The 20,938-nt window shown below is 45.6% G+C and overlaps 1 protein-coding gene across 8 annotated transcripts in view; it reads right to left on the reverse strand.

Annotated features, from left to right (window-relative positions):
* Positions 1-20,938, reverse strand: part of HMG20B (high mobility group 20B) — a 228,317-nt gene that overhangs the window by 203,538 nt on the left and 3,841 nt on the right. For 5 of the 8 annotated variants that reach the window (XM_073653741.1, XM_073654084.1, XM_073654172.1 and 2 more), the window contains exon 2: positions 3,056-3,124. In XM_073653741.1, the coding sequence (XP_073509842.1) occupies positions 3,056-3,090 (35 nt within the window). In that variant the 5' untranslated portion in view covers positions 3,091-3,124. Of the gene's footprint in view, positions 1-3,055; positions 3,125-7,759; positions 7,902-20,938 lie in introns of all 8 variants that reach the window. The other 3 variants (XM_073653829.1, XM_073653917.1, XM_073654004.1) reach the window with 1 other exon arrangement.

The raw sequence follows: 20,938 nt of genomic DNA on the forward strand, positions 1-20,938 counted from the left end.
TTCACGGTTATTAGACACCCAAAAAGAAAAAACATACATGGATCGCTCATGCATGGCAGACAATCCCTAACCCTAGCAAAACCCTAACCCTAGCAAAACCCTAACCCTAGCGTTTATTTTTTACGAAGTTCCTCGTGCGGGCATAAGTGATTAGACGACTTTATTCTTTGGGTCGGTGCGATTACAGCGATACCAGATTCATATCAGGTTTTTATTATTGACAGCTGTCACACACTAAAAGACGCATTTTTTTGCAAAGACTAGTTTTTGCATTGCCATATTTGGAGAGCTATAATTATTCCATATTTCGGCCAACAGTCATGTGACGGCTTGTTTTTTGCGGGACAAGCTGACGCTTTTATTGGTACCATTTTTAGGCACGTGACATTTTTTGATCACTTTCTATTCCGATTTTTGGGAGGTAGAATAAAAAAAAAACAACTATTCAAGAATGTTGTTTTTTTTTTATGCTGTTCCACGTGTGGGGAATGTTAGAACTCTCCTGTTAGGTTTTTTCTATTATGCTGGTCACATGACCGTTTTTGCCTATTTAATCCTGCTCCGCCCTTCTGGCCTTGCTGGACTTCATTGTAATTTCTACTCTTAAGCTAGCCAGGTGCTTTGTTACCTTTCTCAGTCAGTTTAGCTAGGTCTTTTGACCTCTATGTTCTATGTTGTTTGTTTGTCTTTTTACTGCTACAATTTCTGCTAGGAGGTGTCCATCTTTCTCCCAGTTCCTAGTTCTTGTAGGGATCCCTCCCTCACATCTATAGGTCTTCGTTCAGACTAGCTGAGGACTTTAGCGGGTCTGATCGCAGGATCAAGTTCCCCGTTACATCGTAGGGATCTAGCTTAGTTCTATTGTAGGGACAGATCTCCTGTCTTTCCTTAGTGCTTGTAGCAGATCATAACAGTGAAATTGATAATGCAGCATTATTCTTCGGGTCAGTACGTTTACAGCGGTACCACATTTATATTGTTTTTTTACGTTTTGGCGCTTTTACACAATAAAACTATTTTATAGAGAAAAAAGAATTGTTTTTGCATCGCTTTATTCTGAGAGTTATAACTTTTTTATTTTTTTGGCTTATAGAGCTGTATGGCGGCTTGTTTTTTGCGGGACAAAATGACGTTTTCAGCAGTACCATTTTTATTTACATTTGTTTTTTTGATCGCCTTTTATTCACTTTTTTGTTTGGCGGTATGATGATAAAAAATGAAGCAAAAAACAATGCTTTATTTATTTTTTTTACCGTGTTCACTAAAAGGGTTAACTAGTGGGACAGTTTTATAGGTTAGGTTGTTCCAGACATGGCGATACCAAATAAGTGTACTTTTATTTTGTGGTTTTGTTTTTTTCTCATAATATTTATTGATGGGTATATTATATTTTTATTTTTGGGGGATTATTTTTTTTCTTTTTTTTAATATTTGTACAATTTTTTTTTTTAACTTTCTGATTGTTTTCTAATTTTTACACTATATCCCACTATGGGACTTTCACTTAACTTTCAGATTGCTTGTATAGCACAGGAATGCAGCACTATCCCTGTGCTATACAGGTTGTCACAGATGCACAGGGAGAAGTTACTTTGGTTTTGCACTGTGCATGACCAAAGTAACTTCCTGCCTCCTGGTGACCCGGATGTTGTCATGATGACACTGGGTCGTCATGACAACACCCGGGATCTGACTCAGATGCCGCGGGACGCTGGTGGAGGAGGTGAGTATCGCGCTTACCACCGCAATGCTGTGATCGCCTTCGATCGCAGCACTGCGGGGGTTAATGTGCCGGGAGCGGTGCGGGACCGCTCCTGGCACATAGCACCGGGTGTCAGCTGTAACAATCAACTGACACCCGGCGGCGATCGCCCTGCACCGCTCGCGTAATAGTACGTAACTGGCCCTATAGGCCCAGGGCGCAGCTACGTACTATTATTGACGAGGTCGTAAAGGGGTTAATAGCCTGCATTTCCTGTGAGCACAGTACGATCAGCAATCTGAGCTTATAAGTACAGAAGATGTTTGGCCACCAATGCTAGACAGCAACAGCAGCTGATTTTATATGAAAGTAGCTATAAACAAAAGGAAAAAGTGTTAATATCTCTAAAATTGCTAAAAACTTTAATAAACTGTAAAATGTAAGACTATCTAAGGGTATGTTCACACTGGGCATTTTTCAGCGTATTTTTTTTCAGCAGCAAAACCTGATCTTATGGCAGGAAAGAAGCTGCAGCAAAAACGCAGGCTTTGGTGCATTTTTTGGCATCCTAAAGTTTAGCTTTACTTCCACCACAGAAGCATGAACACAGGTCACCAATGGCAGAACATTGAGTTTGTAGGACACTATTTACTTTTCCACTTTGGTGTGCTATTGAGTTGCTCAGGCATTGTTCAATTTCACACCTTTGTCAGCCACAGTTTGGATTAGTATAGTTTAATTAAATTGGTGATGTGTAAAAAAGTAAACATTGGCTGATCTAGGTGTGAGATTGAACAATACATGGTTACCCAATGGTTACATTTGCACATGATCAATTTAATTAAACTGTACTAATTCAAACTGCCATCTCAGGTGACCAAGACTAGATGGTAAACTTGGTAAAATCACAAAAATAAATGAGTTCCACATACTGCTCTACTTGCTTTTTTCACTAAAAGTTCATCAAAGCCTGATAGCTAAGTTCACACTAGGCGTTTTTTCCGCATTTTTCTTACCACTTATTACTTTCAATGGGTGAAAAACGCTGAAAAAACTCTGAAAGTGACATGCTCTATTGTGCAAAAAAACATGCAAGGCACAAAATACTGATGACACAAAAACCAATGTGTGTGTATGAGATTTCTGTAATCTCAGACTTTGCTGGTACTGTAAAATGCAGCATAAAAAAACACGCTGAAAAAAAAGCCTAGTGTAAACGTACCCTAATAACAAGATGGGAATAACCCTTTAATAGTGAATCTGGTAGTTAACTAAATCGGTCAACAAGCTCTGTAAACTTTGTCAATGTTCTACAGAAGTATTTTCTAAGTCCACAGTATATGGGGTACTCACAATACTCCAGATAGATGCTTTGCTGCTTGGGACATGATCTTCCAATATCAGCTATGAAACTATGATAGTCTGTAAAAGAAAGATAGGGGGGCAGGAAAGGTAAAAAGTTTATAGTTATTCACAAAATCAACAATCTGTCATAAATCCATACATACAGATTTATTCATTCATACATACCAATACAACTTATTTCTCAACCTGTGCAAATGTCACCTTCCCACCCACTAACCTTGAATGAACCCCCCCCCCCAAACTCGGTTCTATTTACCCTGTTGGATTTGATATTTATTTTTCTATGCAATTTGAGAAAATATATGCATAATTTTTGCAAAAAAAATTTCTAGTGGTACCACAATTTTGAAAAATCGGTGCAAGAACTTTTAGCAATAAAACACAGTATGATTACACTGCATGGATATTCCGACTTGCTTTGATTGTGCCTTAAGTGTGAACATGCACCCAATCACCACTATTCAAGTATCGGATCTGGAGCTGTGAAATGGTATTTATAGAGATTAGTGATGAGCGAACGCGCTCGCCACTGCTCGGTATTCGCCCAATCACATCACTGTGATTGACGAGCTCGGCGCTTGACGAGTATTTCTGGGTTGCTCGGGCGGTAACTCGGGTCCCCCCCCTGCATGTTTGGCACTCTTTAGAGAGCCAATGAACATGCGGGGATTGCCTGCCACGCACTGTAATACCGTAACCATGTTGGTTGTGGGCATTATAGTGATTGGCTGGCCGCATATTGTCATCAGGTCTACATAAGACCGGGCGCCGCCATGCTCGTAACAGTCTACCCCAGAATCAGGCAGAGTAGGGAGAGATTTGCTTCTTCATAGTTAGTATAGATATTCTACAACATACATCTATATCCATCTAAACCAACAGTCCTTCTGAGGACTAATCCAGCTGCATATAATCAGTGCTAGACAGGCAGGCAGTGTATGTGGCAGACTGCAGTGTATAATACAGCACAAGAGGGTCCACTGAACGTCCAGTCTGCTGCTGCTGTAATAATTACAGATACAACCCCTGGCAAAAATTATGGAATCACCGGGCTCAGAGGATGTTCATTCAGTTGTTTAATGTTGTTGAAAAAAAGCAGATCACAGACATGGCACAAAACTAAAGTCATTTCAACATTAAAAGAAATCAAGATTAAAAATGTGGTACTCAGTAAGGGTAATTTTATTCAGACCAAGCAGAGGGAAAAAAAATATGGAATCACTCAATTCTGAGGAAAAAATTATGGAATCACCCTGTAAATTTTCATTTCCAAAACTAACACCTGCATCAAATTAGAGCTGAATCATGGCTCCAACACGAGAGATGTCAATTGAAACAAAGGAGAGGATTATCAAACTCTTAAAAGAAGGTAAATCACGCAAAGTTGCAAAAGATGTTGGTTGTTCACAGTCAGCTGTGTCTAAAATCTGGACCAAATACAAACAACATGGGAAGGTTGTTAAAGGCAAACATACTGGTAGACCAAGGAAGACATCAAAGCCTCAAGACCGGAAGCTTAAAGCAATATGTCTCCAAAACAGGAAATGCACAACAAAACAAATGAGGAACGAATGGGAGGAAACTGGAGTCAATGTCTGTGACCGAACTGTAAGAAACCACCTAAAGGAAATGGGATTTACATACAGAAAAGCTAAATATAAGCCATCATTAACACCTAAACAGACAAAAACAAGGTTACAATGGGCTAAGGAAAAACAATCGTGGACTGTGGATGACTGGATGAAAGTCATATTCAGTGATGAATCGAGAATCTGCATTGGGCAAGGTGATGATGCTGGAACTTTTGTTTGGTGCCGTTCCAATGAGATTTATAAAGATGACTGCATGAAGAGAACATGCAAATTTCCACAGTCCTTGATGATATGGGGCTGCATGTCAGGTAAAGGCACTGGGGAGATGGCTGTCATTACATCTTCAATAAATGCCCAAGTTTACATTGATATTTTGGACAGTTTTCTTATCCCATCAGTTGAAAGGATGTTTGGCGATGATGACATCATTTTTCAAGATAATAATGCATCCTGCCATAGAGCAAAAACTGTGAAAACATTCCTTGATAGAAGACACATAAGGTCAATGTCATGGCCTGCAAATAGTCCGGATCTCAATCCAATTGAAAATCTTTGGTGGAAGTTGAAGAAAATGGTCCATGACAAGGCTCCAACCTGCAAAGCTGATCTGGCAACAGCAAATCAGAGAAAGTTGGAGCCAGATTAATGAAGAGTACTGTTTATCACTCATTAAGTCCATGCCTCAGAGTCAGCAAGCTGTTATTAAAGCCAGAGGTGGTGCAACAAAATACTAGTGATGTATTGGAGTGTTCTTTTGTGTGTTTGTTTTTCATGATTCCATAATTTTTTCCTCAGAATTGAGTGATTCCATAATATTTTCCCTCTGCTTGGTCTGAAAAAAAATTACCCTCACTGAGTACCACATTTTTAATCTTGATTTCTTTTAGTGTTTCTTAAAGCCCTAAAGTTGCCATTTGAAATGACTTTAGTTTTGTGCCATGTCTGTGATCTGCTTTTTTTCATCAACATAAAACAACTGAATGAACATCCTCCGAGCCCGGTGATTCCATAATTTTTGCCAGGGGTTGTATTTCTAGACAGCCCCAGATATCAGGGGCCAAGGTAATATATATTTTTTTTTTCTTAATACTGGTTACTTGCTTAAAAAGCAATCCAGAGTACACCATTTTTCTGCTCACTGCAGAATAAAGCCAGATCTGTTCCACATTACAGCGATAAAAATCCAGAAATTTGAACTGAACGTGGAAAATATTGGCCTCCTTTTCCATTCTGTTGCAGTGTGTCGGTGAAGCTGTTCACACTAGGTCTCCGTGTAGAATAATAATAAATTACAGGCCTACAATTTAAAGCCGTGGCTCTCTGTCAGAAATATCAGATATAACCGTTCCAAAATCAGCCATTTCTCGTGAACGAGGAAAATATTGTCCTCCATTTAAAATGGGCAAGCTGCGTGCAAGGAACGGGGAAGTGGACGTGATGGTGATGGTGCATGCAGAGGCAGAGAACGTGGCCGTGGACAAGCTGAAATTGTGCCACAACAAACACCCACATTTTCTCGCTCGACCTTCCTGTCCCAATTACTAGAGGACCACAGAGCACTACTATTGAACACAGAGCAGTGTGAAAAGGTTATTGGTTGGATAGCAGATAATGCTTCCAGTCACTTAGCCACCACCACCTCCACCCTGTCTTCCACATGGTCAAGTCTCAGTAGCCGTGAGTCTGGACCGCATATTCCTCACACCATGCCGAGTGCCCAAAAACAACTGATCCCAAACTTGGACACTCCGAAGAGCTGTTCACTTTTCCCATTTATAGATTCGGGCCTCTCGCCCGGTCTACTTGAAGCAGGGCAAGAGGAGATCGCATGTAGCAGCCACGGTCACGCGAAGGTGGGAAAGTGTCACAAGAGGTGGACGATGATGAGACAATTGCCAGAAAGTCAAAAGGAGGACCAGGGTGGTGGTGGAGGATGATATAGCAACTGACCCAATCTGGCAAGAGGACACACAGAGCGAGTATAGCAGCACACGGGGAGGGAGGCGTAGCGCCACAACAGGCAGGAAGAAGCAGTGTGGTGGCCGCAGACAAGGTGGGAAAGAGTTCCTCGTAACGCGTTCCTCGTAACGCCAACACAGAGAAAGTTGCCAGTACAACTGTTAGGTCTTCCCGAGCCTGGTTGTTTTTAAACACTCTGCCTATAACCCCAAAAGGACCATTTGCACCACCTTCCAGGCCGGCATCAGCAGGGGTAGAGAAACTAGCAGCCTGACCAGCACCAGCATGATCAGGCACATGGAAGCAAAGCACCCGGCTAAGTAGGCCAAACACCAGGGTCCAGCAACAGTGTCTGCAGGTGACACCACTGCTTGCTCCGCTGTTGTGCGTGCATGTCCATGGCGCATGCCAAGATACCTCCCACCCTGCACCTGTTGTTCAACACTCAACTAGCACCATCAGCAAGCACGTCTACATCCCAGCGCAGAGTTTAGTTGTCCCTACCCCAGTCCTTGGAGCGCAAGCGCAAATAAACAGCTAGCACCCCACAGGCCACACTACTAAATTCCCACATTTCGCCAATGCTTGAACTCGAAATGTTGCCTTTTTAGGCTCGTAGAGACGGAAGCTTTCTGCAACCTGATGGCAGCGGCTGTCCCTCGGTACTCGGTCCCCAGTCGCGACTATTTCTCCCAGTGTGCAGTCACCGCATTACACGAGCACGTGTCTCACAATATTAGACGTGCCCTCGACAACGCAGTTACTGGGAAAATCCACCTAACCACGGACACGTGGACAAGTGCTTGTGGGCAGGGACAGTACATCTCACTGACAGCACACTGGGTTAATACAGTGGAAGCCGGGACCCAGTCGGACCTTGGGACGGAACAAGTCCTCCTCGGCAAAGCGGCAACAGGTTGTGCTTAAGCTAATACGCTTAGGTGACAAACCACACAACGCTGAAGAGTTGAGGACAGCTCTGAAAGAGGGCGCAGATCTGTGGCTGACACTACAGCCAAGCATGGTCGTGTGTGACAATGGCCGGAACCTGGTGGTGGCTCTGAGGCGAGGCGAGATCACACACGCACCATGCCTGGCCCATGTGCTTAACCTCGTGGTTCAGTGGTTTCTCAAAACCTACCAGGATCTGCTTGTCCAAGTACGCCGCCTGTGTGCCCATTTTAGAAAGTCAGCTACAGCTTCCGCAGCCCTTGCCGTGCTTCTGCAGAGTTCGCAGCTTCCAGCTCACCGACAGATCTGCGATGTCCCCACGGGTTGGAACTCTACAATGCAGATATTGGGAAGGATTTATGAGCAGAAGAGGGCAGTTGTTGAGTACCAGCATCAACAAGGCTGTCGGTATTCAGATTAGACTCCACACATAAGACCTCAGGAGTGGACATGGATGTCAGACATATGTACCATCCTCCACCAAGATGGTGAGCGGTGATGAAGTCATAATTAGCGTCAACATACCGCTTCTCTATCTTCTGAAATGATCGCTGCTAACAATTAAAGAGGAGGCATTGCAGGCGGAGCACAATGAGATGGAGCAAGGAACCATACAGGTTGATTCCACACAGCCCAGCCTCATCATATCCCAACGTGGATTGGGTGACAATGAAGTAGAGGAAAAGGAGGAGGAGGAAGAACAGGAGCTAGTTTCCTGCGCTATAGACGGTACTACCTGCACAACTGTCATACCGGCTGTTCAGTGTTGATGGCCTGAGGACAGGGAGGAGGAGGAGGAGGAGGATGAGGAGGAGAGCATGGTCAGTCGTCCTCTTAGTGAGGACACGGAAGTCTTGCCTCTTTGCAATCTGGCACACTTGGTTGAGTTTATGTTACGCTGCCTTTCCCGTGACCCTCGCGTTGTCCAAATTTTCGGTTACAGTCATTACTGGTTGGTGACACTTCTAGACACACGCTACAGGGAGAACTTTATGTCTCTTATTCCCTTGAGGGACAGGCCTAATAAAATGGTGCAGTATGAGAGATGGCCCTAGTTGCGGAATTGTTAAAAAAAAATTACCATTTGAAAGCGCTAGCGGCAGAGGTCACAGTTCGTTGAACAACCAAGGAGTACAGGCGAGAGAGACACAAATGCAATCCATCAGAGGCAGGGGAACACTGTTAAAGTTCTGGCACAGTTTTCTCATCGCACAAGCCCTGAGGCTCAGGGTACTCTCACAAGGAGTGCAAAGTTTCGGAAGATGCTGAGGGAGTACCTTGACGACCGTACCAACGTCCTCCGTGATTCCGCTGTACCTTATAATTATTGGGTATCCAAGCTGGACACGTGGCATGAACTGGCTCTCTACGCCATGTAGGCCCTGCCGCTAACGTTTTGTCAGAGCGTGTTTTTAGTGCCGCCGGTGGAATTATAACCGATAGGCGGATGTGCCTATCAACTGAAAATGCTGACAGGCTGACTCTTATAAAAATGAACAAGGGCTGTATTGGGCCAGGCTTCTCAACACCACCGAATGATAGCAGCGTAACAAACTCAAATCCAGTGTCTTTTTTTTTGGGGAGGTCTAACACTATTCCCATGCACCTTTGTCTTCACACCCAGACATGGGTATACGCTTCCTGATTTTGTCTATTTGCTCTTGTCCTCCTCCTTCTCCTCATCCTCCACCACCATATGTACCATATTCAATATATCTACGTCTCTTGCAAAGAGCGTTGGAGATCCTCCAAATTTTTGGCAATGAATATGCAAACAGTATGGGAGACCAGCTCCTTTCTAATGGAAACATGTCATTACTGTGGCGATGCTCTGTGTTTTTAAATTGTTAGTGGGGTTTTTCCCAAATTTTGGCAGCCCTTGCAGTCACAGCATGGGCATTACCACAATAGGAGATCAGATCCTTTATAATGGGAACATTTTTTTCTTTTTTTACTGAGACCCTCCTGTATGTCTCTTCAAAGGGGTATTGGGTTGCGTCCAAATTTTTTGAAGCCCTTGCAGTCACTGCATACGCAATAACAGTATACAGTGCTGTGCAAATTAATTGGGACAAAGCATTTTTTAAGTAAAATCTTAAGTTGGTTACCAGTCAGTGATTCAAACCAGTTTTAACTGCTTTGAACAGGTGTGAGTGTACAACCTTGAGTAACAAAATGTAGTTTGATGAATTCATTCAAATACATAGTCGTTTTAAAACGTTTTATTGTGCCATTCATGCATAAATTTGAAGGGACATTCCAACAAGATTTGGCTCCATGCCACAATTACAAGTGTGTGAAAAAATTCCTCTTAGAAAATAAAGTAAAAGGGCTGGACTGGCCTGGCAATTCACCAGACCCACTCGTTAAGAATGGGATCAACAAAGCATAGCCGGCTGATGGCCCTTTAAAAATAGTAAGGGACGCCTGATGGCCATATAAAAATAGGCTTTGTGACTTTGAGTCCCTCCATCATAAGGCTGTGTGCCCACGATGCGTTTAAGCGTTTCTGCAGCGGCAAAAACGCTGCAGAAACGCTTAAAAAACGCTTGGTAGAAGGCCTGCCATGTTCCCCAATGATAATCCGCATGTGCTGTGCACATGCTCCGGAAATTTCCGCTGCGGATTATCATTGCGGAAAAAAACGCAGCACTACCAATTATTTTGCGGAAGCGCTGCGTTTTCGCCGCCATTGACTTGCATTAGAACGCATGTATTCCGCTTCACTAGATAAGCACATGCGGAATACATGCCTTCAATGTGCGGAGGGTACCCAGGTCTAGAGGAGAGGAGACTCTCCTCCGGACCCGGGTACCATAGAAACTGTAAATAAAAAAAAAGAATAAAATAAAAAATAAATATTATATTTACCTTCTGACGGCCCCCGGTCTCCTTGTCTGTGCTTGCCGGCAGATCGCGATGGACTGGAGGACCTGCGCTGACGTCAGTCACGTGACGTCGGCAGGTCCTTCAGTGTTCCGCGATCTGCCGGCAGCAAAGACGGAGTGAAGCAAGACACCGGGGGCCATCAGAAGGTAAGTATAGATTTATTTTTTATTTTTAAACATTCTTACGGTCACACTATATAAATCCATGCCGGTTGCATGAATTTATATAGTGTGACCAAGTTGACAAGCACTTTCCAAGTGATGCTAAAATCGCTTGGAAAGCGCTTGAAAACCTGCATGCGGAAATGCATGTGAAGAACGCTTCAAATCCGCATGTCCCTGGCAGGAAAAACTCATGTACAATTCGCATGCGTTTTTTTCTGCCAGGGAGATGCAGAAACGCTCGGGAAAAATCCGGAGCATTTCTGCATCTTGGGCACATAGCCTAAAAGAAACAGGATATGTCTGATGAATTGTCACACACCACATGGCTAGATAAGGTTGTAAAATGCTAAAATGACATTTCCCAGTGAATGCATTTGTCCTGGTTGAAAGCAATGCAAACCTGCAAAAACGTATCAAAAACGCTACGTGTGAACATAGCCCAAGGTGTGGAGGAGTATTTTTGATTTTGGTTATTAATTTTGCCTTATATACAAGTCATTACCCTGGAAAGGATGTGAATTAACAAATTTCCCAGGAAAATCCATTTTGGTTTCGTTTTTGCAGGTTTTATTTTGAGTCCGTAAAAGTGGAGTAATACCTCTAACAACATTGTTGACAGCAGTGACCTGGGGGATCGAAATGCATGCAGGGGTCTTACCCATGCTGATCCCATGCAGACCGCCGGGGGGGAGCCGCCGGAAAAATGCTCTAGTTTCCCATAGACTTACATTGGGCTCGTTACTCGGTCCGAGCATTCTAATTTGCTAGACCTGAACAACAAGTGCCCGAGCATTTTAGTGCTCGATCATCACTAATAGATATACATATTGTGGTAAGACTATGCACTCGGCTGCTTCCAGAAGTAGACACAGGAACGGTTTCGTTTACAGGTTTAATTAATATTGGCATAAAGATCTGCAGGTTCAACAAAATTGAATATATGTATATTATATTATATATATATATATATTATATATAATACATACACGCACAATTAACCTTGTAATGTCTTCACACCCTGTTCCGTCCAGATGTGTCCGGATCCAAAAATTCCAAGCGGCGGAAGTTCGTCCGTCGACCGCCATATTGGGACACCCAAGTGATAGGTGTCTCAATATGGAAACCGCTGGTGGCACCAGCCTCTTGCGCAGTACCACCAGCGGAACACCGTCGCGAACACGCCGTAGCCAGGATCAGCGAATGATTCACTGACTGCCGCCATCTTTGTAAAGGAGGAAAGCATGCGCAGTTTTAATGTGACCGCCGCTATCTGCCTGCACTAAGATGGCGGCGGTCTGATTTACTGCGCGGGGACTCAGCTCAAACCAGAGAACACATGAGGGAAGAAGAAAGCACAGGGGTGGAGAGAGAGCACATAGGGTACACAGGTCAAAGAAGAGATCACATGAGAGGAGAAGACAGCAGATGGGGGAGAGAGCTCAAACGGGACAGCACAGGAAGGAGAGAGACAGCAGACAAGGGGGAGAGCACATGGGGTAGACAGGTCAATGAAGAGAGCACAAACGGGAGAAGTCAGCACATGGGGGAAAGAGAGTGGATAGGTGGGTGAGCACATGGTGGGGGGTGGGGGAATTCTCAATGCTGCAAAGCCTGCCCCCATCGTGACATTAATGCCCTCCCGATGGCCTCCATCTAGTGTGTGTGTGTGTGTGTGTGTGTGTGTGTGTGTGTGTGTGTGTGTGTGTTAATGCAGCGGCTTGCTTGGCATTACTGTAATGATCCAGGATGTGTTTTGGGCTGACCATGTACCTTCCCCCCTCAGGTGACTGGTCACATGACTGTGACATAGTGCAGGTCCTGTGCACACAGAATGTCTGATCACGACTGTGACGTCAGCACAGGTCCTGTGGGTGTGTACTACAGGATATATAAACCCTGAAAGACTTGACACAGTGGTGTGTGTAAGGCCTGAGGCCTGTTCCTGTGTGGGACACCGCTAGAGAGTGAGGCCTTTTGAAGCCTGAAAGGCAGAGGCTGGATGTTGGCTGTGTAAGCATACCAGTAGCCTTGGATGGTACGAGGGCTGGAGACCCCCATCTGGGTAGCCATAAAGCCACAGGAGTGGCAGAATAAACCTGAAGCAGCTAAAAACCGGCCAAGGTAAAAACACTGCGTTATATGGACATTTATGTTGTTGCCTAGCTGAGGGCTGTAACTGGAGCCAAGTGGACGTGTCTGTCGCTGGAAAGGCTCCCGAATGTTATGTGTGTAATATGCCAGTGAGCCACTAAGATGGACTGTGTGATAAGCAGTTATGAAGTGCAATAAACTGCTGAAGTGTGAAAACTGAAAAACGTGGCTGGTGTGCTTAATTGACCCGGTGCAGCGAGTATCCCCCAGCATGATGACTAGCGCTGCATTACATGTGGTTCGAGAATGCGGGCAGCTGCAGCCCGGTTGCTAGGGGCAACGGCAGCCCGGTTTCTAGGGGCAACGGCATTGAACGACGAGTGTGGATGCAAGCATCTTGCTGTGGCTCGGCGGGGTCACGAAGATTAAAGCATCTTGCAGTAACTCGGCAGGGGTTACGAAAATTGTCGTCGCACTCAAACCTGGTTTTCTGTGGCTCGGTGGGGCCATGAAAATTTTCTGGGGAGAGCGGTGTGTGTGAATAGTGTACCGCGATGGCTGTGAACGGAGCAGCAAAAGAAGATGAAGCTATTGAGCGATTAAAGTTCCGGTTAAAACCGCAGCAGGTATTTGAGAAACTTCTACAGGACATGGTGCAGGAACCGCAGGAGCTGTGGGCACCGTATAGAATGGCGGCCGTGGACCATTCGGTGAACTCTCCGGGGGCGCCATTGTTCTCCAAGAGTGCCCGGGGAGGTGGTAAGAGCTGTTGTGAACGGAGTCCTAAGACTATTGTTGATTTTTCTTGTAAAAACTCCCCTACCGGTGTGGTTGTTAAAAATGGGGCGGAGTCAAAAAAGGGGCAGTTGTTCAAAACAGCATGGAGTATAGAAAATCAAAAAAATTTACTGGTGGTGGGTTGGTACCGCCTAAAAATGACAATGTGACCGTTGATAATGGAGTAGCTCCAGTAGAAGGGGGTGACGTCAAGGTGGGAGGTGACTTGTTGGTCCACGACACCATAGGGAGTGACGCAGACCCCGCAACTGACGGTGACACTACAAAAGTAGAAAGAGTTCAGTCAGGAGGGGCTAGACGAGGAGAAAGAGTCCCCCTCTCGTCGTCGATGGCACAAGGGCCACAAAAAGGTTGCTCCTGTAGTCTTTGCTGCAAGTGAAAATAAAGAAAATGTAGTTCTGTGTGCCTTTGTTTCAAGTGTGGATCCTCATTTAAAAGCAAAAGAGGAGGCGGCCAGTCCTGACCAAGAGTTGGAGCCTATCAGGCAGAAGTATCAGAGTGACGTGCAGCAACTAAGGGCAAACCTGGGGAACGTGTCCTCAGACCAGCTGAACATGGAGTCTGAACAGCAGAAAATATACCAGGTTGTGAGGAACTGGCAGCGAGACCTGGAGGGAAGCGACGAGGAGGTTAACCAATGGAAGGAAGCGTTCTACGAAATAGAGGAGGACCGCCGCAAAATCAAGGAGGAGGTTTTTCAATTAGAGATTGACAAGCGGAGTGTGAAGATGAGTTATGCGAGGTGAAAGATCGCTTCTCCCTGGTACAGTTAGAGCTGTCTGCCCTCAAAGAGGCGCTGCAGGATGAAGTTTCTGGGCGTGAACAAAACCTAGAACGACTGCGCGTACAGTTCAACCTGGAGCTGTGTGACTCCAAGAAGGAATATGGTGAACTCATGAGGGAGCTGCAGCAATTCCAGGACCAAGTAAAGCCTCTAATGCAGGAGGAGCCAGCGAGACCGGGAGCTATCCGCCCTGAAAGAAGCAATAAAAGATGAAGTGTCTGGTCACGATCGTGAGGCAGAAAAGAGGCATGAAAAGTTCAATAGGGAACTGCAACAAATCAAGAGAGACTATGACGATCTCCTCATGGTTAAAGAAAAACTAGAGGATGATAAGGCGGATGCAGAGCACATGCGCCAAGTGGTTGAGACCACTCTGCAGGACACCCGTGATGAAAATGGTGATCTCCGCAGAAAGACCCTAGGTCTGGAAGCTCAGGTGAAGGAGCTGCAGATGTTCTGTGATAATCTCCAGAGGGCAGAGACGTGCCTTAAGGAAAGAATCAGCAAGATGGAAGCTGAGCGTAAAAAGATGGAGGAGTCTATCGGAGAAGCCACAGACCAGGGCCAGGAGTTGGCCACTGGAGATGGGAGGTATGAAACAGATACCTCCTTGAATAATAAGAGCTCGGATAATTCAGTGGATGTAGGAGCCGAGATCAAGGAGCTCAAGGAGTCGCTACAAGTCCATTGGAAGCAAGAGAAGCTTCAGAGACTGGCTGTCGAGAGCAGAGTGGGCGCATTGGAGACAGAGAGGTCTGAGAGAACTCGATTGTTAAAGGAGTAGCTGAAGCAGGAAGAGCTTCAGAGATGGGCTGCTGAGAGGCGAGTAGCCGAGCTAGAGGAAGAAGTTTTCAAGCTCAAAAGTCGCCTGGCAAGGTATCATTCAGTGAACGAGGCCTCCTTGGAGAAGGAAAAGGAAAAAACAAGTTGCACTCACTCCATTATACCATGAGAAGGTGGACCTGAGGAGAGCTAAGAGAGTGTTAACTGAAGATAAATATGAAATGGAAGTGGTCAAGACGGAAATTCTTGAGTTTGTAGCTGTGAGTCAGCTCAGGGGAAGAAGCTGAAAGTCAGTTGCCCCTGAAACCTGAGCTAAACGATCTTTTGGGGACCACTGGTGAGACAGAAACGTCCCGGTACAAATGCCTCATAGATGTACCCGAGGATTTGAGGGAATAATGCACCAGTGAGTCCGTGCATGAAGAGTTTAAGAAGGCCGTGGGAGCCTGTAAGGTGTACTCGACCTCAGGAGCTAAACAGCTGGTGGTCCTGTCCACGACCGAAGTCACAGTGAAGAGGGTGGCGATCCTAAGTGACATGCACTGGCGATGTATGCGCACGAAGCGGTTTCTCCGGTTGAAGACGGAACAAGCCGTTAGACAACTGAAGCTTATGAGAAAAGCTCACAGTCTGCGGGAAGAGGTCATCCGGGTGCCTCATGTTCTGGTGAGAAAGCTCATTGGGAGAAATGGCCGAGCCATGCAGATGATGGTAAAGAAGTCTGGGGTGGTGAAAGTAAGCAGTCCACGTGATCATCAGGACTGGATACCAGATGAAGACGGCATGGTGTCATTCTCCGCTGTAGGAGCGGAAGAAAGCCTGAAATATATGCGCATGCTGATGGAGTACCGAGTGACCTACCTGCGAGAGGTAGAACAGTTGAATCTCGTCAGACTACAAATGGAAAGGCAGCATCGCCTGAGCAGCAGAAAGTGGCAGCCGTCTAGAAATTGTGAGAACAGAGAGAAAAGGCCCCCTAAGTAACAGAACAGCTACAGCTGAAGTTAGGGACATTTCAATATGTCCTGAGAGTAGTGGGCGTGGGTTTAGAGGTAGTGAGACCTCCAGTAACTCAGGTTTGAGTGGCCCATACAAACGACCCAATAGAGGACGGGACAGTACGGAGTCGAACCAGACCTTAGATACCAGGGCATGTTAGTCACACTGCTGTAGTGACCGCTGGAAGCTGGGGAGGTCTGACAAGGTTACGACCCGGAAATGTGACTTGACGAGGTCAGTGACAATGACGAATGGTAGGTCCCTAAGGAATGGGCTAATATCGATGACTAATGTTCCAGGCAAGTACATGGTCTCGGTGTGAACTGTGGGTTGTGAGGTAATTGTGTATACTATGTGTTCAACCGCCCAAGTTTGAACAGAGTTGGGGGGGGGGATATGTAATGCAGCGGCTTGCTTGGCATTACTGTAATGATCCAGGATGTGTTTTGGGCTGACCATGTACCTTCCCCCCTCAGGTGACTGGTCACATGACTGTGACATAGTGCAGGTCCTGTGCACACAGAATGTCTGATCACGACTGTGACGTCAGCACAGGTCCTGTGGGTGTGTACTACAGGATATATAAACCCTGAAAGACTTGACACAGTGGTGTGTGTAAGGCCTGAGGCCTGTTGCTGTGTGGGACACCGCTAGAGAGTGAGGCCTATTGAAGCCTGAAAGGCAGAGGCTGGATGTTGGCTGTGTAAGCATACCAGTAGCCTTGGATGGTACGAGGGCTGGAGATCCCCATCTGGATAGCCATAAAGCCACAGGAGTGGCAGAATAAACCTGAAGCAGCTAAAAACCCGCCAAGGTAAAAACACTGCATTATATGTACATTTATGTTGTTGCCTAGCTGAGGGCAGTAACGGCTCCCGAATGTTATGTGTGTAATATGCCAATGAGCCACTAAGATGGACTGTGTGATAAGCAGTTATGAAGTGCAATAAACTGCTAAAGTGTGAAAACTGAAAAACGTGGCTGGTGTGCTTAATTGACCCGGTGCAGCGAGTATCCCCCAGTATGATGACTAGCGCTGCCTTACAGTGTGTGTGTGTGTGTGTGTGTGTGTGTGTGTGTGTGTGTGTGTGTGTGTGTGTGTGTGTGTATATATATATCTCTCTATATACACACACACACACACATTATACACTGCTCAAGAAAATAAAGGGAGTACTTAAACAACAGAATATAACTCCAAGTAAATCAAACTTCCGTGAAATCAAACTGTCCACTTAGGAAGCAACACTGATTGACAATCAATTTCACATGCGGTTGTGCAAATGGAATTGAAAATAGATGGAAATTATTGGCTTTTGAATGTTGGTTGTGCTTTCACGCTCGTGGTAGCATGAGACAGACTCTATAACCCACAGAAGTTGCTCAGGTAGTGCAGCTCTTCCAGAATGGCACATCAATGCGAGCTGTGGCAAGAAGGTTTGCTGTGTCTGTCAGTGTAGTGTCCAGAGGCTGGAGGCGCTACCAGGAGACAGGCCAGTACACCATGAGACGTGGAGGGGCCGTAGGAGGGCAACAACCCAACAGCAGGACCACTACCTACGCCTTTGTGCAAGGAGGAACAGAAGCAGCACTGAAAGATCCCTGCTAAATGACCTCCAGCAGGCCACAAATGTGAATTTGTCTGCACAAACGGTTAGAAACTGACTCCATGAGGGTGGTATGAGGGCCCGAAGTCCACAGATGGGGGTTGTGCTCACAGCCCAACACCGTGCAGGACGCTTGGCATTTGCCACAGAACACCAAGATTGGCAAAGTCGCCACTGGCGCCCTGTGCTCTTCACACTGAGCACATGTGACAGACGTGACAGAATCTGGAGACACCGTGGAGAGCGATCTGCTGCCTGCAACATCCTTCAGCATGACAGGTTTGGAAGTGGGTCAGTAATAGTGTGCAGTGGCATTTCTTTGGAGGCCCTCCATGTGCTCGCCAGAGGTAGCCTGACTGCCATTAGGTACCGAGATGAGATCCTCAGACCCCTTGTGAGACCATATGCTGGTGCGGTTGGCCCTGGGTTCCTCCTAATGCAGGACAATGCCAGACCTCATGTGGCTGGAGTGTGTCAGCAGTTCCTGCAAGATCAAGGCATTGAAGCTATGGACTGGCCCGCCCATTCCCGAGACCTGAATCCGATTGAGCACATCTGGGACATCATAACTCGCTCCATCCACCAACTTCACGTTGCACCAGACTGTCCAGGAGTTGGCGGATGCTTTAGTCCAGGTCTGGGAGGAGATCCCACAGGAGACCATCCGCAACCTCATCAGGAGCATGCCCAGGCGTAGGGAGGTCATACAGGCACGTGGAGGCCACACACACAATACTGAGCCTCATTTTGACTTGTTTTAAGGACATTACATCAAAGTTGGATCAGCCTGTAGTGTGTTTTTCCACTTTTATTTTGGGGGGGGGGTCACTCCAAATCCAGGCCTCCATTGGTTAATAAATTTGATTTCCATTGATAATTTTTGTGTGATTTTGTTGTCAGCACATTCAACTTTGTACAGAACAAAGTATTCAATGAGAATATTTCATTCATTCAGATCTAGGATGTGTTATTTGAGTGTTCGCTTTATTTTTTTGAGCAGTGTGTAATTTTAAAACTAGAGATATAGATATGTATTTTAGCTATTGAACCCGTTCTACGCCTGGGTGGCGAGCATTTTTATTGGTATATAGTCTCCCATCCTGGTATTTGTGCTGCCCCCATCCTCTCCTGGTACGCAAGGTATCCCCCCTCATCCCCCAATCCTGGTACGCAAGGTACCCCCCTCATCCCCATCACGCTGCACACATACAAAAAAAATAAACAAATAAACATACTCCCCTTTCTTCCCTGTGCTTCAGCACTGCGTCCTGTTCTGCTGGAGGCCAGGGGAGGAGTGCCATGCCAGAGCACGCGCGTGCCCATACCGCGCTATCCGGCGCCATTTTGCTGAAGACACATTGCAAATGGGTTTTCAGTAAAATGGCGCCAGATAGCGCTATTGCGCATACGCAGATTCCGACGCCTCACTCCTGCCCCGGTCTCCGACGAGAAGAGAGGCGCCGCAGCAATGCTCCTTCAGGTCAGGTAAGTATGCAAGGTTGGCGCCGGAGATCGAGGTATGCATTCAGTGCCTACGCATACCGCGATATCCGGGGACATAAACTCCTCTTACCTATAACTGCTTCATGCGTTCTTATGTCTGAAGCCAGACTGCGCAGGCGTGTTACGCTTGCGCAGTCTATAAAAGGCTTCATACAGAGGGACTATATATACACACACAGCTCTGGCAAAAATTAAGAGACCACTGCACAGTTTTCTAAAAATCACCATCTCTACATGTCTGACAGCCGTTCCTTTCTAGTGTCAGTTGAATTCAAACCAAAGTCCACCTCATTCTACTTAATGTGCTTCTGATTAGGTTATCACCTGAACCAAATCTTATGTAACAAGGGAAAGTGACCTACACAAGGAATGGCAAATGGCAGCTGGGGTGAAGTGTACGGCAAGAAAAATTCTTAGCATGCTCCTAGAGGCAGGTCTCAAGTCATGTAAAGCTAGAAAAAAGTCTTTCATCAATGAGAAGCAAAGGAGAGCCAGGCTGCAGTTTGTCAAAGACCATAACGATTGGACCATAGAGGACTGGAGTAAGGTAATCTTCTCTGATGAGTCTAATTTTCAGCTTTGCCCAACACCTGGTCGTCTAATGGTTAGACCTGGAGAGGCATACAAGCCACAGTGTCTTGCACCCACTGTGAAATTTGGTGGAGGATCGGTGATGATCTGGGGATGCTTCAGCAAGGCTGGAATTGGGCAGGTTAATCTTTGTGAAGGACGCATGAATCAAGCCACATACAAGGTTATCCTTGAAAAATACTTGCTTCGTTCTGCTCAGGCAGTATTCCCCAACTCTGAGGACTGGGTTTTCCAGCAAGACAATACCCCATGCCACACAGCTAGGTCAATCAATGTGTGGATGAAGGTGCACCACATCAAGACTCTGTCATGGCCAGCCCAATCTCCAGACCTGAACCTCATTGAAAACCTCTGGAATGTAATCAAGAGGAAGATGGATAGTCACAAGCCATCAAACAAAGAAGAACTGCTTACATTTTTGTGCCAGGAGTGGCATAAGTTAACCCAAAAGCAGTGTGAAAGACTGGTGGAAAGCATGCCAAGACGCATGAAAGCTGTGATTACAAATCATGGTTATTCCACCAAATATTGATTTCTGAACTCTTCCTGAGATGAAACATTAGTATTGTTGTTTCTAAATGAATAAGAACTTGTTTTCTTTGCATTATTTGAGGTCTGAAAGCACGGTTTCTTTTTTATTATTTTGACAATTTCTCATTTGCTGCAAATAAATACAAAATTTTGAGCTTTGCATTTCGGAGACATGTTGTCAGTAGTTTATAGAGTAAAACAACAATGTACATTTTACTCAAAAATATACCTATAAAAGAGAAAAATCAGAGAAAATGAACATTTTGCTAGAACATACACACACACACACACACACACACACACACACACACGTCTCTTGATGGTATGGTGTGGTATATGGGGTACAAAGAGAGTGGGGCCATTCTTCATCAATGGAAACCTCAATGCCACTGGATATCTGTAATTGGTACATGATGATGTGTTGCCCTCTTTATGCACTGAAGATGGCACGTTCCCTGAGTTTTTCCAACAAGATGGTGCACCACCACATTATGGGTGTCAGGTCCGAGCATTCCTACATGAACAGTTTCCTGGAAAGTGGATTGGTCGTTGTGAGCCAGTTGAATGGCCACCATCGTCTCCCGATCTGACTCCCTTAGACTTTTATCTTTGGAGTCATCTGAAGGCAA

The sequence above is a fragment of the Phyllobates terribilis genome, unplaced genomic scaffold, assembly GCF_046119375.1.
Source record: "Phyllobates terribilis strain yellow unplaced genomic scaffold, ASM4611937v1 Scaffold_1__5_contigs__length_1240528914, whole genome shotgun sequence".
Classification (NCBI taxonomy): Eukaryota; Metazoa; Chordata; class Amphibia; order Anura; family Dendrobatidae; genus Phyllobates; species Phyllobates terribilis.